We start from the raw sequence: 20,686 nt of genomic DNA, 5'->3' as shown, positions 1-20,686 counted from the left end.
TTGGTATCAGGATGATGCTGGCCTCATAAAATGAGTTAGGGAGGATTCCCTCTTTTTCTATTGATTGGAATAGTTTCAGAAGGAATGGTACCAGTTCCTCCTTGTACCTCTGGTAGAATTCGGCTGTGAGTCCATCTGGTCCTGTACTCTTTTTGGTTGGTAAGCTATTGATTATTGCCACAATTTCAGATCCTGTTATTGGTCTATTCAGAGATTCAACTTCTTCCTGGTTTAGTCGTGGGAGGGTGTATGTGTCCAGGAATTTATCCATTTCTTCTAGATTTTCTAGTTTATTTGCGTAGAGGTTTTTGTAGTATTCCCTGATGGTAGTTTGTATTTCTGTGGGATCGGTGGTGATATCCCCTTTATCATTTTTTATTGTGTCTATTTGATTCTTCTCTCTTTTTTTCTTTATTAGTCTTGCTAGAGGTCTATCAATTTTGTTGATCCTTTCAAAAAACCAGCTCCTGGATTCATTAATTTTTGAAAGGGTTTTTTGTGTCTCTATTTCCTTCAGTTCTGCTCTGGTTTTAGTTATTTCTTGCCTTCTGCTAGCTTTTGAATGTGTTTCCTCTTGCTTTTCTAGTTCTTTTAATTGTGATGTTAGGGTGTCTATTTTGGATCTTTCCTGCTTTCTCTTGTGGGCATTTAGTGCTATAAATTTCCCTCTACACACTGCTTTGAATGCGTCCTAGAGATTCTGGTATGTTGTGTCTTTGTTCTCGTTGGTTTCAAAGAACATCTTTATTTCTGCCTTCATTTCGTTATGTACCCAGTAGTCATTCAGGAGCAGGTTGTTCAGTTTCCACGTAGTTGAGCGGTTTTAAGTGAGTTTCTTAATCCTGAGTTCTGGTTTGATTGCACTGTGGTCTGAGAGACAATTTATTATAATTCCTGTTCTTTTACATTTGCTGAGGAGAGCTTTACTTCCAACTATGTGGTCAATTTTGGAATAGGTGTGGTGTGGTGCTGAAAAAAATGTATATTCTGTTGATTTGGGGTGGAGAGTTCTGTAGATGTCTATTAGGTCCGCTTGGTGCAGAGCTGAGTTCAATTCCTGGGTATCCTTGTTAACTTTCTGTCTCGTTGATCTGTCTAATGTTGACAGTGGGGTGTTAAAGTCTCCCATTATTATTGTGTGGGAGTCTAAGTCTCTTTGTAGGTCACTCAGGACTTGCTTTATGAATCTGGGTGCTCCTGTATTGGGTGCATATATATTTAGGATAGTTAGCTCTTCTTGTTGAATTGATCCCTTTACCATTATGTAATGGCCTCTTTGTCTCTTTTGATCTTTGTTGGTTTAAAGTCTGTTTTATCAGAGACTAGGATTGCAACCCCTGCCTTTTTTTGTTTTCCATTTGCTTGGTAGATCTTCCTCCATCCTCTTATTTTGAGCCTATGTGTGTCTCTGCATGTGAGATGGGTTTCCTGAATACAACACACTGATGGGTCTTGACTCTTTATCCAATTTGCCAGTCTGTGTCTTTTAATTGGAGCATTTAGTCCATTTACATTTAAGGTTAATATAGTTATGTGTGAATTTGATCCTGTCATTATGATGTTAGCTGGTTATTTTGCTCATTAGTTGATGGAATTTCTTCCTAGCCTCGATGGTCTTTACAATTTGGCATGATTTTGCAGTGGCTGGTACTGGTTGTTCCTTTCCATGTTTAGCGGTTCCTTCAGGAGCTCTTGTAGGGCAGGCCTGGTGGTGACAAAATCTCTCAGCATTTGCTTGTCTGTAAAGGATTTTATTTCTCCTTCACTTATGGAACTTAGTTTGGCTGGATATGAAATTCTGGGTTGAAAATTCTTTTCTTTAAGAATGTTGAATATTGGCCCCCACTCTCTTCTGCCTTGTAGAGTTTCTGCTGAGAGATCAGCTGTTAGTCTGATGGGCTTCCCTTTGTGGGTAACCCGACCTTTCTCTCTGGCTGCCCTTAACATTTTTTCCTTCATTTCGACTTTGGTGAATCTGACAATTATGTGTCTTGGAGTTGCTCTTCTCGAGCAGTATCTTTGTGGCATTCTCTGTATTTCCTGAATCTGAATGTTGGCCTGTCTTGCTAGATTGGGGAAGTTCTCCTGAATAATATCTTGCAGAGTGTTTTCCAACTTGGTTCCATTCTCCCTATCACTTTCAGGTACACCAATCAGACATAGATTTGGTCTTTTCACATAGTCCCATATTTCTTGGAGGCTTTGTTCGTTTCTTTTTATTCTTTTTTCTCTAAACTTCCCTTCTCGCTTCATTTCATTCATTTCATCTTCCATCACTGATACCCTTTCTTCCAGTTGATCACATGGGCTCCTGAGGCTTCTACATTCTTCACGTAGTTCTCGAGCCTTGGCTTTCAGCTCCATCAGCTCCTTTAAGCACTTCTCTCTATTGGTTATTCTAGTTATACATTCTTCTAAATTTTTTTCAAAGTTTTTAGCTTCTTTGCGTTTGGTTTGAATTTGCTCCGGTAGCTTGGAGTAGTTTGATCGTCTGAAGCCTTCTTTCAACTCGTCAAAGTCATTCTCCATCCAGCTTTGTTCCGTTGCTGAGGAACTGCGTTCCTTTGGATGAGGAGAGGCGCTCTGCTTTTTAGAGTTTCCAGTTTTTCTGCTCTGTTTTTTCCCCATCTTTGTGGTTTTATTTACTTTTGGTCTTTGATGATGGTGATGTACAGATGGGGTTTTGGTATGGATGTCCTTTCTGTTTGTTAGTTTTTCCTTCTAACAGACAGGACCCTCAGCTGCTGGTGTGTTGGAGTTTGCTAGAGGTCCACTCCAGACCCTGTTTGCCTGGGTATCCGCAGCGGTGGGTGCAGAACAGCGGATTTTCATGAACCACGAATGCTGCTGTCTGATCTTTCCTCTGGAAGTTTTATCTCAGAGGAGTACCCGCCCGTGTGAAGTGTCAGTCTGCCCCTACTGGGGGGTGCCTCCCAGTTAGGCTGCTCGGGGGGTCAGGGGTCAGGGACCCACTTGAGGAGGCAGTCTGCCCATTCTCAGATCTCCAGCTGTGTGCTGGGAGAACCACTGCTCTCTTCAAAGCTGTCAGACAGAGACATTTAAGTCTGCAGAGGTTACTGCTGTCTTTTTGTCTGTGCCCTGCCCCCAGAGGTGGAGCCTACAGAGGCAGGCAGGCCTCCTTGAGTTGTGGTGGGCTCTACCCAGTTCGAGCTTCCCAGCTGCTTTATTTAGCTAAGCAAGTCTGGGCAATGGTGGACACCCCTCCCCCAGCCTCACTGCCGCCTTGCAGTTTGATCTCAGACTGCTGTGCTAGCCATCAGCGAGACTCCGTGGACATAGGACCCTTCAAGCCATGTGCAGGATATAATCTCCTGGTGCGCCGTTTTTTAAGCCCGTCGGAAAAGCGCAGTATTAGGGTGGGAGTGACCCGATTTTCCAGGTGCCATCTGTCACCCCTTTCTTTGACTAGGAAAGGGAACTCCCTGATCCCTTGCGCTTCCCGAGTGAGGCAATGCTTCGCCCTGCTTCGGCTTGCACACGGTGCACTGCACCTACTGTCCTGCACCCATTGTCTGGCACTCCCTAGTGAGATGAACCCGGTACCTCAGGTGGAAATGCAGAAATCACCTGTCTTCTGCATCGCTCACGCTGGGAGCTGTACACTGGAGCTGTTCCTATTCGGCCATCTTGGCTGCCCTCCCACCCATTCCCTTCTTGTGGGTTGTGTCTGAGGAAACAGTTACAGTAATGAGAGTGCATGTGAACGTCTATGTAAACAGCTTTGTGCTGATTAAACATTCATGAATGTTTTGTCTTTTACAGCCTGTCAACCAGGGTCGCCACTATCAGAAAGAAATGAACCCACCTTCTCCTTCTAATCCCCGGTAAGAATCATTAATAATCTACATTTAAGAAAAAAAAAAACTTAGTTGGAAGATTGTACATTTTTCTTGGTTTTCTGAAATTGTTTTCCAAAACTTCTAGCTTCCAAACTTATGTTCTTTCAAAGTCCTAGTTCATCTACTTGTCTTCTTTGGACTTTAGAATAGTGGTAACAGTCTACCTAGGTTTAAATATCTACGTTTTACTAGCTGTGGAATTTTGGGTAAGTCATTTGACTCCATGTAATTCAGGCATAAGAATTACTTCATAGTATTTTGGGAAGATTCAAATGAAAAATTCTTAGAACGGTTCTTGGCACATGGCAAGTTCTCACTAAGTGTTAATTTATTCATTACTTTATTTGCATAACTATTTTATTTTGATAGGTGTCTGATGTTTGGTACATTTTAGGCATAAATCTTTTTTATATCATCTGGTGCCCTTAAATTTATCAAGATAAGCTTATAAAAGTTCAAATGACCAGTCTCTTTTTTCGTAACTTTAAAAGTTTATAATCTCAAAATTATTTTATTTCAAAAATGTCATTGGTGTATGAGTCATTTGTCACTATGGAAAAACCTCATTATTTTTGGTTCATTAGGAACAAGTGGATCTGAATTTGAGTTTTGAAATACATGCTGTATTATTCTATAACTTTCTGATAAATAAGTATATAAGCTAGTTTATCCATATAAATCAGTATTACCTTATCAGTATTTATCATATACTAGGAAATTATTGAAAAGTCCGTGTATCTTGAGCCTACCTACAGAGTCTTAGTTACTGTGATGCACCTCATTATCCAAACGCATCTGACCTGTACTGTGGGCTGTCCTATGGAGGGTGTGTTAACTATTGCATGGTGTCTGAATTAAGACTCTTTGGTTACACACTACAAAACAGCTTAGCTAGTATTAAAAGACAGAAAGAGATAGGGAGAAAGAGTAAGAAAGGCAGTTTGGCAGGTGGTTGTTAAGTAAGATACGGGGCTGTATTCTAGAACCCAAAGACCGCCAGGCCTCAGGAGGGGCCTGAAACTAGGAACTAGAAAGGCAAGAGGCAGCCAGGCAGTCTCTTCACTCCATCTCTGCTTGCTTCCTCCCATCTGCTCCATTCTTCTCTCTAAGGACCAGCTTTCTCTGCTCCATAGTCCACATATGGCCATTTGACAGCTCTTGAGTTTACATATCACAGTTCAGTATACATGTAGAGGCTAACAGACTACATCTGAACTTCCTTTTTCAAGAAAGAGAATGTGATTAGTGTAGCTTGAGCCAAGTGCCCATTCTGGTCCAGTCAGCAATAAACAATGAACCAAGCCATGAAAAATGAACATGGCTTCCAGGAAACCACGTAAGTGGTTTACAGGACTTTTATTGGGACCCAGAATATTCATGACACAGATGAGTAAATGTTCTTTACTAGTAATCTCTTCTAAATGTTTCTATTCTGTACACCTGCTCTGGTCATTTGTTCATGTTACCTAGTAGGGTGAATTGTCACTATCACAAATAGATACACTAAAGAGTTTAAAACTGAGATTAGAATTTCAATATATATAAGAAGGTATTTTAACATTCTTAGAATTAGCTATCTGTCAATAGGTGAACACGTCACTAAGAATCTTGCAGCTCATCTAGATTTGCCTAACAAATTACTTTTTCTATATGTGAGTAAGCTTTCAAGGTAACTGGAAATCCAACTTTGGTCCAAATTATAACAAGTTAAGAATTTGGGCCAGGCATGGTGGCTCATGCCTATAATCCCAGCACTTTGGGAGACTAAGGCAGATGGATCACCTGAAATCAGGAGTTTGAGACAAGCCTAGCCAACATGGTGAAACCACGTCTCTAATAAAAATACAAAAATTAGCCGGGTATGGTGGCATATGCCTATAATCCCAGCTACTCAGGAGGCTGAGGCACAAGAATCTCTTGAACCCAGGAAGCAGAGGTTACAGTGGGCCGAGATCGCACAACTACACTCCAGCCTGGGCGACAGAGTGAGACTCTGTCTCAAAAAAAAAAAAAAAGAACTAATTTGTAGTCTGAACAAATGAGAGTGATAGTAAGATATGTTAGACAGTGGAGCCATTTGTTTCAATAAAAGGAGAAAGGGGACCTAATTCTCATCCTAATTCTATAACATAGTATATAATCTCAGACAAGCCTCTGACCTCTCCAGACCTTTATAATAATATGAATACCCTCATGTGTAAAAGAAAGGAGTTGAGTTGCATGCTCTCTGAGGCCAATTCCAACTTTATGATTCTGTGACTTTTACAAGACTCATTATAGCCTTTACTTCATAAACCAGTCTCACCATTGAAGGATCACACTACTTTTATTTCATTGTCCTATATAGAAAGCATACTTCATAAATATTGGACAGATAATTGAATGAATGAATATCTAGATGTCGTAATATGCAACTTTAAATATCTCTTTTACAAATTGATTTCCAAAGATATACTGTCAAGATAGAATGTGAAATAATTCACCAGTTAGACAGCATTATCTTATGCAACCAATTAAGTGTTTATTTATTTAAGAAAAATTAATTTACACTTCTGCATAATGAAATAAAAAGAACAAATTCTAAAGCCAAAAATTAAATACCACCAACCCCATTTACCAGCAAGTTCTCTACCAGTTTCCTAAAAAATTATCATATAACTGTTCAGAAAACCTGCAGATGATGTGACTTGGCTCTTGGCTCATAAATTCAACAGCTTAGGAGAATTGGCAGGAAGGCATTATTGGGCCATAAATACAGAAGATGATAAAATTATGAGGTCAGTATATATCATCATATAAAAATGGAATAAATTGAATCATGTAACACATATAATTTAACTTAAAATTGAAAGTTCTGATTCTTCTTAAGATCTGTATTTATTGTATTTCTTACAATTAGTATCCCAATGCTTTAGACCCTAAAATATAGAACTTTAAATTTAAGGGATATTGATAATTAATATGAAAAAATATAAGAAATGAGAAGGTAATTCTCTGAAGTCCACCCTGTTGGATAAATGAACATCTAACTTGAACCCTTGATTGAAAATTCTGGTATGGAGGCTCTGAACAATACATAAAAAGCAGGTAGGCTCTTGGTTTCCTGAATGAAGTGTGGCTGTGATTAGAGTAATGCCAATATGGCAGAGACGGGGTGGTGTGGACAAGCACTTCCACAGAGAGGAAAGCGTGATGGTGACCTCTGGAAAGTGTGGTGGCCACATGAGCCTCAGTGAGACATCTGCAACTATTCCAGAGACCGAAGATCCTAAGGTTTTTAAATTACATAAACTAGTGCCCACATGTATACATGTTTAGAGAGTCACCTTTCAAATAGCTTTATTAATGTAACAGAATAACCAATATCCCCAGTCTTTCATGCACATTTTTTTTTCTTTTTTTTTTTGGAGACAGTCTCACTCTGTCACCTGGACTGGAGTGCAGTGGAGTGATCACTCATGCACATTTTATTCTGGAAAGACTTTTATTTCTGCAACATAACTATCTTCTTAATTTTTTGTGTGCAGGATTAAAATTAAAGACAATATGCAATTCATAAAGCAGGCAAATTTGGGTTTTAAAGAGTTAGCTCTAGGATGAAAATAGCTAAAATGCTGCATATATTCATATATTGTTTTTCTCACAGTAAAGTCATTCACTTTCACTCACAGGGCAGTGTTTGACATTGGATCAAGGTGGGATGCAACAGTAATCATTTTTCTCAGAAGTTTACAATCTAGGAATTGAAATATATATGGTTCACTTCATCATATTCCCTTGCGTGTCTAGATTTGCGACAAAGCCATTTCCCCTTACGCTGTTAGGCATGGGGTGGTATTTTCCATTATTTTTTCCTAACACACTAACTGATATTTAAACAGCATCACAGATGCTGGGGCCCTTGCCTCCAGCGTCCACCAAACATTGCCTCTTAGGGCACTGACAGCCTCTATGACAAGGTGCAGAAATGGCTAACATAATCTCACATAATGTAGAGAAGTGTGGGGTAGGAGGAAACAATTTCACAGTTCATTCATGTTGAGAAACGTTTCCTAACATGTACACTTGCATGCTGCCAAACAGAGCAAAATGGATGCCATTTGCAGCTTCAAGTCATTTATTTTAAAATGCCATCTATTGGTTTGTGGGGTTTAGAGCTGTCCCTTAGGCACATTTATTTAGATGCTTGTATAGATTCTTCAGAAAAACGTAAGATATTCCTGCTCAGGAATGAGTTTTATGAAATAAGCTGTGAGTACCTTCTGGTTGTCTGTTCATAGGGATGGAGTCAATAACCAGTCTTTCGTTTCAAATGATGATTATACTTACTATTTTTACAACTCATTGGAAAATTAGGGGGAGGGAGGAAGGAATGTAGTCAAAGGCTTTGCAAGGTTCTAAATGTTCATGGAAATATATAATATACAAAATAATTCAGAATACCCAAACAGCAAGAATGGCATGATTTTCTAAAGTGTATGCTCAATGATTTATCACTTATCTGTAGTTTTTTAAAATGTCATTGCAGATTGTGTTAGGGCCTGAATCCTTTGCAGCCTTGCCACGTTTGTGTGATAAACATGCTTATAACCATAATTATCTGATAAAGCCCTGCAGTCTTTGACAAATGATTAATAACCACTGACCTCAGTTCCCGCTGGCTCAGCTGGCCTGGCCAAGGCAATCTGGCCTGTCGTTGTAACCCATGTGGCTCCTCCAGACTGACCACGGCGGCATCGTTTTTTTTTTTTTTTCCTCTCCAGTTGTCACGATGCAACCTGATGGGCGTCTCTTCTATTGATTAAGCTTTTTAGTTTCCCATCACAAAAGAGAGAAAATGTATAAATTAATAAAATTAAGTACAGAACTTTAATGTTCCTCTTCAAATGATTAAGTTTGGATCATTTTAAAACAAGTAAGTTGAATTTTTAACAAGTAGTCCTCCTTCAAACCAAGACATGACATAGGATTTCCTTATTAACTAAGCAAACATTTTGTTTCTCAAAACATAGTGTTATTACTGTTTCCTATTATCCAGATTTTTGCACTAAATCATAATGATTTGATTATGAAACCAAAGGCATCAGTTGTTGTTTTTATCATTTCTCTTGTTGGCTTCAACTAGGAAAAGATTCATTACCTCTTCTTTCATAATCACATTCCCACAGATTTCACACCTGCTCTTTTGAGGGCCCTGATTCTCCACATTTAGAACCCACAGGTCTGGCTGAAAGCTCATTTACTGATGACCTGTCTGGCTGTTCACCAAGTTCCTCTAAGGCAGGAACTTACTCTCTCTCACTTTCTCTCTCTCTGTGTCTCTCTCTCTCTCTCACTTACTCCCCACCCCCACCCCACCCCACCCCAGTGTTATTCAACACACGCCTGTCAAGGGCAGGAGTTTTTTCAGTATTTGAGTTGAGGGAGGGCATGAGCAAGTGAGTAGGTATACACCTGGACACCATGGAAAATGAATATCTTCATCCTAAATGTTAACCAGTTAAATTTCAGATTTTTTTTCTTGTGTCTCTGCAAGAATTGCCCTTTCCTTTCCTGGAAATAGGAGGACAGTGATATTGTTTCATTCATAACCAGATAAAATTGTGTTTTGATGAGAGGCCCTGGTTTGGACAGAGTTTAAATCTGATTTTCATGCATGTACCACTCCCTGCTGACCCAAAGATCCATAGGCACTGGTAACATTTGGAATAGCCCTAGTCTTTAAGACATAATAATTAATAATAGTTTCTAATATTCCTATATTCCAACAACTCTCAAATTTATATCTCCAGTCTTGACCCTCCCTGAATTCCAAACTGATCTATGTAGCTGCCATCATGCCTAAAATCCAGCCATTGAAAAGGTAACTTGATTTTCTTCTGCAAATCTATTCTTTCTTCACTCTTCTCCATCTCAGAAAATGCCATCATCACCCCTCTCCACCTTTGCTTAAGCCAGAAACCAAGGGTGATCCCTGTTCTGTCTCTTTGATACACCCGAATGTCCAGACTCAGCAAGTGTTCCCTTCAAACATAGTATATGCCAAATCCAGCCTCTTTTCTCTGTTTTCCCTGCTGTAGTCTGAGTGCAGGTTGCCATCATCTCTCACCTGGGCAAATGCTGTAAACCTCCTAACCTGCCTTCTCTGCTTCTCTGGCCTCTGTAGTCTTTTCTCTGCTTAGCAACCAAGTGGTATACAGGCCTCAATCAGATGCAGGCATTGCCCCTTGTAAAACTTCCCAGTGGTTTCCCATTGCCCTTAGGACCAAATTACGCTTACCCTGGCTTTTGGGGCCCTGGAAGCCCACCTCTCAGATGGTGTTTCACACCGCTGAGCACCTTGCTCAATCTCTACTGGTTCCTTCTCTTTCCCTCTGATACTCCAGGCTTGGTCCCCACTTAGGAGTGCTGCCTGGATGGAGTTCTCTTAACCGAGGTTGCTTCCCAGCTGCCTCTCCCTGTCAGTAGGGTCTCCACGTAAATAAACATTCTCTCAGGAGGCCCTTTCTTAGCGTCCACCCTAAAATAGCCCTCAGTCACCTTTAGCACATTATCTTTTTTGTTTTCGTCACATTATTCCACTAACTGATGTTTCCTTGTTTGTCTGTTTTCTACACACACACACACACACACACACACACAGACACACACACACTGCTCCTTCTCGAATGCTGGAATGTAAACTGCATGCATGTGAAAGTCTTATCTCACTTGTTCAGTGTCTCCCTAGTTTCAAGGGATATACTTGCCAAGCACATAGGAGACACATAAAAAATAGGCACATAGGAGACACATAAAAAATAGGTGTTGAATTCAGTGAATCTCACCACTTAAAAATGAACTTCCCTCATCTCTCTACACTAGCTACGTCACTGTATATTCCACTAGCTGGAGCCCATGAGCACCTGTATACTTCTCTACCTTAAGAGTCTCTAGTACCTGGCCCTGTTCCCTTTTATAATAAACGAAACCTTTTTTGTGAGTTTGTTTTAAAGATCCCTTATAAAAGATATCCAGAATATAAAGTATCTGATATCATTTTACACCTTTAAATAGAGACAGTTTTCTAAAATTGAATTAGTGTGTTCGCCCTGTATTCTTACTGGCAGTTGCTTATTTGTATGGGCCTATTCACACCTATTTTATGGAGTCAGAGTACCACTTGCTAGAAATCTGGTTGGGTTGCCACTGCTGCAGAAGGTGTACTCAGTTTTCACCAGGCTAATAGAATCTGGGTAAGCAAATAGAAAAAAAAAACCATTATTTATATGCATACACATACATATATACACATTATATATATACATACAAGCTTACCTCAGAGATATTGTAGGTTCAGTTTCAGACCACCACAGTAAAGCAAAAATCACAAGAATTTTCAGCTTCCCAGTGCATGTAAAACTTATGTTACTATTCTTTAGTCTATTAGGTGTACAATAGCATTATGCCTAAAAAGAACAATGTACATGCCTTAATTTGAAAATACTTTATTGCTAAAAAAGCTGCTAACAATCACTGAGCCTTCAATAAGTCATAATCTTTTTGCTGGTGGAGGGTCTTGTCTGGATGTTGATGGCTGCTGAATGATCAGGCTGGTTGTTGCTGAAGGTTGGGGTGGCTCTGGCAGTTTCTTAAGACAACAATGAAGTTTGCCACATCACTGGACTCTTCCTTTCGTGAAAGACTCCTCTGTAGCATGCAATGCTATTTGATGGCATTTTACCCACAGTAGAACCTCTTTCAGAATTGGAGTTAATCTTGCCCAACCGTGCTGCTGCTTTATCAACTCAGTGTATGTAATATTTCAAATACTTTGTTGTCATTACAACTAGTGTTCACATCATCTTCACCAGGAGTTGTTTCGTTTCAAGAAACCACTTTCTTTGCTTACCATAAGAAGCAATTCCTCATCTATTCAGGTTTGATCATGAGATTACAGCAATTCAGCCACATCTTCGAGCTTTACTTCTAACTCTAGTTCTCTTGCTATTTCCACCACATCTGTAGTTCTGTCTGCCACTGAAAGTCATCCATGATGGTTGGAACTGATTTCTCCCAAACTTCTGGTCATGTTGATATTTTGACCTCCTCCCATGAATCCTGCATGTTTTTAGTGGCATCTGGAATGGTGAATTCTTTCCAGAAAGTTTTCAATTTACTTTGCCCAGATTTATCAGAGGAATCACTATCTATGGCAGCCATAGCCTTACAAAATGTATTTCTTAAGTAAGAAGACTTGAAAGCTAAAATTACTTCTTGATCCATGAGCTGCAGAATAGATGTCGTGTTAGCTGGCATGAAAACAGTATTCATCTCCTTGTACATCTTCATTGGAGCTCATGGGTGACCAGGTGCATTGCCAATGACCAGTAATCTTTTGAAAGGAGTCTCTTTTTTTCTGAGCAGTAGATCTCAGTAGCGGGCTCAAGATATTCAGTATACTGTGCTATAAGCAGATGTGCCTTCATCCAGGCTTTGTTGGTCCTTTTATACAACACAGGCAGAGTAGGATTTATTAATAGCATCATTCTTAAGAACCCTAGGATTTCTGGAATAGTCAATGACCATTGGCTTCAACTTAAAGTCACCAGCTGCATTAGCCCCCAACAATAGAGTCATCCTGTGCTTTGAAGCTTTGAAGCCAGACATTGACTTCTCCTCTAGTAATGGAAGTCCTAGATGTCATCTTCTTCCAATAGAAGACTGTTTTGTCTACATTGAAAACCTATTATTTAATGTAGTCACCTTCATCAATGATTGTAGCTAGATCTCCTGGATAACTTGCTGCAGCTTTTACATCAGTACTTGTTGCTTCAGCTTGCATTTTTATGTTACCGAGATGGCTTCTTTCCTTAAACCTCAGGAACCAACCTCTGCTAACTCAAAACTTTTATTCTCCAGCTTCCTTACCTCTCTCAATCTTCAAAGAGTTGAAGAGAGTTAGGGCCTTGTTCTGGATTAGGCTTTGGCTTAAGGGAATATTGTGGCTGGTTTGATGTTCCATCCAGACCACTCAAACTTTCTGCATGTCACCAATTAAAGCTGTTTCACTTTCTTACCATTTGTGTGTTCTCTGGAGTAAGTACTTCGAATTTCCTTCGAGAACTTTTCCTTTGCATTCCCATCTTAGCTTTTGGTGCGAGAGGCCTAGCTTTCAGCCTGTCTTGGCTTCAGACATGCTTTCCTCACTAAGCTTAACCATTTCTAGCTTTTGATTGAAAGTGAGAGACACGTGACTCTTCCTTTCACGTGAACACTCAGGGTCCACTGTAGGGTTATTATCAATAATCGGCCTAATTTCAATATTGCTGTGCCTCAGGGAATAGGCAGGCCCAAGGAGGGAGAGAGAGATGGGATGAATGGTTGACCAAGTGGAATTAGTCAGAATACAAACCGCATTTATTAAATTTGCCATCTTATATGGGCATGGTTCCTGGTGTCCCAAAACAATTTGATAGTAACATCAAAGATCACTGTCACATATCACCATAACAGATAGAACAGTAATGAAAAAAATTGAAATATCGAGAGAATTACCAGAATGTGGCACAGAGACACAAAGTGAGCCCATGCTGTTGGATAAATGACACTGATAAACTCGCTCAACACAGGGTGCCATAAACCTTCAATTTGTGAGAACTCAGCATCTGTGAAGAACAATATAGCAAAACACAATAAAACAAGGCATGCCTGTGTATGTGTATGTGTGTGTCTCAAGAGCTAGAGAGAGAGATCCTGAAGCTGTGGTGCTGGTGCACTGTCAAATTTAACTGACTCCCCACCCCTTCTGTTCCTGGAGAGATCCTTAGTCAACTGCTCTACCTTTAAAATAGACGTTTAAAGCACTTGATACAAAAAGCCTCCAGCTGGGCCTCTTTCCTCCCCGGTCCACAGCAGAGGCAAAGCCCCAGAAGGACTTTTCTAACCTCTTGAACCCTGCCTGCCCCAGAGAAAGCCTCAGTTAAGGGCACCCCTAGTAGCAAACTGAATCCCTCGAGAATCATCCTGCTTTTCACCTCTGACCACTCTTAACCCTGGACCACACCTTGCACAACTCCAGGGGGCACTATTCCCATGGGTTCCAGGAGACCCAGCAATTCACCAGCAGTACAATGTGAGTGGACAGTGCTGGGCAGCTGGTGGTCCCCTGACCCATCACTCCTCCTCCCTCCTCTGCTCTTGGTACTTGTTGACCAGCCAAGCCCACTTTCAGTCCTGGTTTTGATTATTTCTTCTGCCTAAGTGAGTTTGCTCAAATTGTATCCCTGGTCCAGTTACACTGACCCAGGCAGCAACTAGCCATCACAACAGATGTCTTGGTCCCCACCCCTGCCCACCTGCCCAAGATTTATTTGTCTTCACTCTCTCCATGTTCGTGTCTGGACCTGCCTGCCTGAGCATCAGCTAACCCCACCCTCCAGTTTTCTTAGTTGAGACACCTGCCTCCTCTCTGACCAGGTCTCTTTTGGGCCACTGGGACTCAGTGCTTCCACCTGAGTTCCCTAGTTTTCCCTTTGTACTCCGTGAGAGTCTAAAGGCATTAGGACTGGGAAATACTAATTAATTTTCAGTTATTGTCATGTTTTTGAAAATTATAAACTTATGAAACCCATTCCCATAGGAGTTTCAGGACAACAGATCACATCTTCTCCCCTCACCTCCCAAAGGCTTCTGTATCTGAAAAGACAGATACCTGAAGAATCTTGGCTTTTGCTATTACTTTTGCTTTTTCTATGTTTTCCTTTTTGAAGACAGGATCTCAGTCTGTCACCCAGGCTGAAGTGCAGTGGCACAATCATGGCTCACTGCAGCCTCGGCTTCCCGGGCTCAGGTAACTCTCCCACTCCAGCTTCCCATGTAGCTGAGACCGCAGGCACAAGCCAAGCTAATTTTTTGTAGAAATGGGGTCTTGCCCTGTTGCCCAAGCTGCTCTCGTACTCCTGGGCTCAAGCAACCGTCCCTCCACCTTGGCCTCCCAAAGGGCTGGGTTACAGGCATGAGCCACGGCACCTGGCAGAATCTTGACATCTTTAACCAGTGGAGAGCGGGGCTCCTGAGATTACTGAAGCCTCCCCAGCAATTGTTATCCATCCAGATGCTGAACTCAGATTACCTTTGGCCCACAATCCAGTTAAAGAAGGTAATTACCAAAGCAATTATTTACCATTCTAATGTTTTATAGTTTCAGCTTTTAATTAAAAGATTCAGCTTCCCCCTCAAGAGTAATGAGAACCTTTAAAAAAATAGAAGTACTAATTCTAGTTTATAACAATTACCTCCATTCTGTCTGGAGGTGGGGAGGGAATGCAAGTTGAGGTTTAGGAGAATAACATTAACCTAAAAAAATGGAAGACCGTAATTATTGTTAAATGGCTACAGCCAGTCACATCCGTAGACTCATGATCTCATTATTCATTTTGTAATCTAATGCAGGATAGCTTCCCTGTCATTTAAACAGGGAACCCCTACAGCATAAAATGATTCACAGAGTATTGTAGCTCATATTTTCAGCAACGCTCGATGAGTATTTTTGAAGTACCTACTATGTGACTTTAATGAGCTTGTGGCCTTCCAGCAGAGCCAGGTCCACACTGCATGTCATTAGGCAGTGTGTGGGCATCTTCAGAACAGTGCCAAAGAGAGTTGGAGCATCTACTGAGCCTGGCTCAGGAGAAATCACTGCTTTTCCAGAAGTGTGCCCACTCACAGACTCTGCTTTTGTTGCCAATTGGTTACTTCTTCCCTGTAATTTTTTTGTTTCTGTTGTTAATGAAAAACATTACATTTTGAAATTGATTAAAGTTAAAACACATAATTTTTCACTCTAGCAATGCATTGTTTACCAGCATTCACAGCTTCATATTATGCTGTTCATTACCATATAAAAACCCGCTCAGTATAATAAATACCATAGAAGTCAAACGTCCAGGCTGTTTAAGATGACTTGAAGGCAAAAAGGCAAACATCTTTTAGTGTATTTGACTGAATTAACACTATCATTATTGTTCTGTTGACTCTTTCTTGTCCATTGATTTTTAAAAGCCTTTAGCTCCTTTGCCATCCATTAAGACAAATCAGATGCAATTTGGTGCTCAGGACAAGAAAATGCTGTTGGATGTTTGGTGTAAGCATGGGGAAAAAAAACTATATTCTGAAACAAGACTGGTTAGAAGGCAGCTTCCCACATTTTGAGGTAAACAACTTATTTGCTTTGACTTTTGAGGCTAACAACAGTAGTGACCTTTGAATTACTGTGTGGACACTGGCTCAGTAACAAGCGAGGCCAAGCGATTTGTAGATAATGTACTTTGTTGTCGCTTATTTATGATGAAAGTAAGTGAGTTAGAATTGTACAAACTCTCATATTTTTCAGTCTTTGATTCTCTTTACTTGCAGAACTAATAAACTAAAAAACAACTGTAATCTGTTGCAAGAAAAGAAGAGTAAAATATTTTCTGTTGAATTAGTAGTGAACAATTTTAAAGCAGTAGAACCATTTGTATTATCAAAATAGCAGTGAACAAGAAACCTGAGATCTGGCCTGGTCTGATCTCAATACTACGATAAAATGAAAGTCTCAGCTTAAGTAAAATCACCGTATTGCTTTCAGTTAAGCAGTGACATTTATGCTAATGAAACTACATTTTTTGTTGGGGGGCAGCTCATCTCTAAACTACCAAAAGAATATCTTTTCCTTGACATCTTAGTAAGGGTTGAGGGTAGGGGGTGAGAATCTATACATTGGCCACTAACATTGAAAGAAAATTCCATTATGATCGGTGTTTTAACTTGGTGAAGGATGCACTTTGTTTTTTTTTTGCCATCTGCCCTCTTCCAACCTTTTCAACAACACTCCTATTGAAACTTGAAATTGCCTTCATTTTGGAAATACTACTAATTCACATTAGAAGTCCAGAAAAATTTTAGTTTCTTTTGCTGGAATAACAGAAGAAATGGAAGCAAACAAAAACAACCAGCCATGTGACATTCTCTAAATTTGCTTGTGAATTTCTAAATTTCAGTGCTAGCAAAAAAGAAAGTTGCAGCAAGGCATACAGTAAATGAAGATATTATGTATTAGGAAAGGAATGAATCTGTCACTTTGACGGATTGTGAGGCGAAGAGTAGATTAACAGATTACTCATAGTCAGAAGGCAGCTTGGTGTGAAAAATGTGTAGGAAATGATAAGTGCAGGTTTGTGCTGATTTAATGATATTTTTAAACTACAATAACACTGTGGTAGTATAATATAATAAAGCACTTGGCTTACATTTTTATAAATCATCAACATATTTCCAGTTTGACCTTAAAAACATTTTGGGCCATTCTCTATTAAAATATGTAGCTTTCAAATTAGAAAAAGGTACCATCTATTATAAAATACCACAGCAGTGCCCTTACAGGAAACATCATTGGCTTTTAAAATCAGTTCTTCTCTAAACTAGCATTTGTAATATACATTTTAATTACATTTTTAGCATACCAACACCACATGTACTTTTTCTTCAAGCATTTAAATCACTTACAACAAGAATTTATCTTCTAACAGCCATTTCCAGTGAAATGCTTCAAAGATGCCACTGATTTGTCTTTATATTTTCATTGTCAGTTTTTAGTTTTGTAGTTGAACTCATGGAGTATTTATAAATAAAACGACTATATTTTGTCACAGATACTGGATAAAAGTGGTTCAAATTTCAATTGAGTACTCTGAGAGTCTCTGCAAGAAATAAGATGAATTACTTATTTTATTTTGTATTATTACAAATATTTATCAGAAAGTAAAAGTTTTTAAGAGGTTTATATTTTTATATAAGTAAAATAGAGATTTTAATAGCACACTTGTAGTTAATTTGACAGTGATGGACTTGCCTTGCCAAGGATTTTCAGAATAAAATTTCTATGAAGCATTGAAATAGTTTTTATTCTAATATCTTAATATTCAAAACCTAATGTAAGGCTTGGGTTGTTTAGTATTCTCTTCTCCCAGTTCACCAATAATGGCTTTACTTAAGTAGGTACAATGAAACTCGGAGTAAAATACTGCATTTACCATCTAAACATTTGTATCTAGCCCAAACGCAAATAAATATACTACTTTGGCATGTCCAGGGCTTGAATCCCAGACATGATTATGATTCAAGTTATATTTTACATATACAGTGAAGAACTTTACCAGAATTCAGCATGTTTTCTAGATTTCCTCTCTTCTAACGTTCTCTCAGCTTGGGGTAAATAAACAATGTGAATAGTCTATATTCTTGGTAGAAATTCTGAAATATATGTAGCAAAAGCTGTTTGCATGTTTTCTGACATCCTTGAAGATTTATTGTCTATAGTAGTTACTGACATTGTTCCCCAAATATTCCCAGCTCTCCAGATTCCAAATACATGGTTGTATTGCACTTCTAGGTTTCCTTGTTTGGGGGTGGAGACAACTAACCCAACTAATTCTAGCCAACTAATTAGGAGCATAAGGGCCTGTGTTATTTCTTGGCAAGAACATTTATATTGTAGGTGTGAAACCTTCCAGATTATCTTTTCCTCTGACACTGTGACCAGAAACATTCAAGATGATGGTGGTTCAGTCAGCCCAGTCACTTAATGACTGTGACAAACAGACTCCCTATAATGATCTGTTATAAAAACTTAACATGAGCAAGAAATTAACATTTGTTGTTTTTAAGTCACTGAGATTTGAGGGTTTTTTGGTTATCAAGCATAACATACCCTTATTCTGACTGACACAGTTCCTAACTGTGACATTGAATATACATTGTCATTGGAAATACAGCATTTCATATATTTTCATATTTGAATGTTAAAAATTGGTTAAACTATTCAGCTCGGTATGAGATTAATTGGCATATAGTAGAATAAGGGGTTTCATGAGGTGGTATAATGCACTAGTTTAAAAAACTGTCTCTAGAATCAAAAGGTTAGGTTTATGTCCTTATGACATTAGTTAACCTCTCCAAGCCCCAATTAAGTTATCTAAAAATAGGAATTGTATTTTACTACCCACCATAAAGTGTTATTGCAAAGATTAAATGAAATAATACTCATAACATGTTTTGCATAGGGCCTGGCATATATATTTTTATTAAATGGTAGAAAGTGATGATAGTATTGGTAGGGATATTAATAGTAATATTAGGAACAATTTTTCAAAAAAAATCATACTTTAACAGAATCAGAGAATCTTAAAGGGTTTGATGAGATCAGGGAGATGATGTAACCCAGCATCTCTTCAAACTTTACACATCTCTGCCAGGGAAGCAGGCTCAGTGCAGCAGAAGACAGCCCATTCCATTATTGGGCAACTCCAACCATGGGAAATCTTCCTTATACTGAGCTGATGTAGGCTTCCCTATAGCTTCTTCCCATTGATCCTAGTTCTGTTTCCAGAACAATAAGTAGAACCATCACTTTTCATAAAATACCTTTTGAATTTTTTAATATCACTTCTGGGTTGCTCTGTTTTCTCCTCCAGTCTCACATTTTCTCACTCCAGTCCCAACTCCATTTTGCCATTCCTGGTCCTGGCTTAGTCCTAATCACCGTCCTTTGGATACCTTTGAATTTATCAAATTGGAATTCTCTAAAATGAACACAATAATCTAGATGTAATCCAAAGAGTTCAGACTACAGTTACACCATTGACTAGTGTCGTACATTGCTTAAATCACATTCATAGTTTTAGTTCCCATATCCCACTAGTGTCTTACATTTGGCTTTTGGTCACCTAAAAAATCACTGTCTTTCTCCTGGACTATTGCTATAGCCTTCTAAGTAGCCTCCATGTATCCACATGTCCTTTTCACCACTACTCCTCTCCTTCTCTGCCGCTCTTCTGCTCTTCTGTTCATCTGCTCATGGAACCTGGGGTTTGAGGTTTATATGGGTACGTGATAGGGGACATGGCAGGCCAAATGGCAACTTTTGGGCGAGAAAACGGAAATGCCTGTTCCCATTTAGGGCCACAGGTTTCCAGGCTTGAGAGTGGGGCCTTTGCCAGGAAACCACCCTCTTCTACCCATTATTTCCCTGTCTCCTGTCCATATCAAAGATACACAACTGAGAATAAATACATATTGTATGATTCCATTCATATGGAATTCAAAAACAGACAAACTGAGCCATGGGTATTAGAAGTCACCAGGCTCACTTGTAGGGAGAAGAGAGTGTAATAATTAGAAGAAGGAGGAAGGGAAGCTTTTACCTCTTGACCCAGGTGGGGATTATGGCTCACTGTGGGATCATTCATTGAGCCATACAGCTATGATTTGTGCATTTTTCTCTGTTTACATTACACATCAATATTAATAATAATTAGTATAATTGTTAATAAGGATAATTGGTATAATTCTTAGTCTAAAATAGTTTGCTTTTTCTAATATTTTAACATTTCTGTATCTTTCTACCTTTTTTATAATTTATGTAAGCTTTCTGTAGAATGAGACTATATTTAAGTGGAATAGCAGCTCAGTAACACCATGAATAATTATGATGATGGTAGCCTGGTGATTTGAGTAAATTATTGCCTTCCTGGGAAGCCTAATTTACTCACAATAATGGTCCAATCAACAAAAGAGTTTTTATTATTTCCTCCCAATGTTTTTAAAATAGCATTTTACCATCATATCTGTTCAAAAATCCATTTATCACCCATATCAGTGTTTAATCACAATATTTTTCATTAACTGAAATGTTACAATTAACACACCCTGAAAATGCTGGGAAATAAATCTAGTCAACTAAAGATCCTGTCAACTTGCTCCAGTTCCTTATTTTCTCATGCAACCAGCCAACACTGGGGGAAATC

At 39.2% G+C, this 20,686-nt stretch overlaps 1 protein-coding gene across 9 annotated transcripts in view; it reads left to right on the top strand.

Moving 5' to 3' along the window:
* CFAP20DC (CFAP20 domain containing) overlaps nucleotides 1-20,686 on the top strand; it is a 325,501-nt gene that overhangs the window by 233,271 nt on the left and 71,544 nt on the right. For all 9 annotated transcript variants that reach the window (XR_004069913.3, XR_008678500.2, XR_004069914.3 and 6 more), the window contains one exon: nucleotides 3,784-3,845. Coding sequence is in view for 6 of the 9 variants with exons in the window: in XM_031009863.3 (XP_030865723.3) it covers nucleotides 3,784-3,845 (62 nt within the window). In the remaining 3 variants the exon portion in view is untranslated. The remainder of the gene's footprint in view (nucleotides 1-3,783; nucleotides 3,846-20,686) is intronic.

This window comes from Gorilla gorilla, chromosome 2, assembly GCF_029281585.2.
Source record: "Gorilla gorilla gorilla isolate KB3781 chromosome 2, NHGRI_mGorGor1-v2.1_pri, whole genome shotgun sequence".
NCBI lineage: Eukaryota > Metazoa > Chordata > Mammalia > Primates > Hominidae > Gorilla > Gorilla gorilla.
The sequence above is the reverse complement of the archived record's forward strand: the minus strand, read 5'-3'. Positions and strand labels throughout refer to the sequence as shown.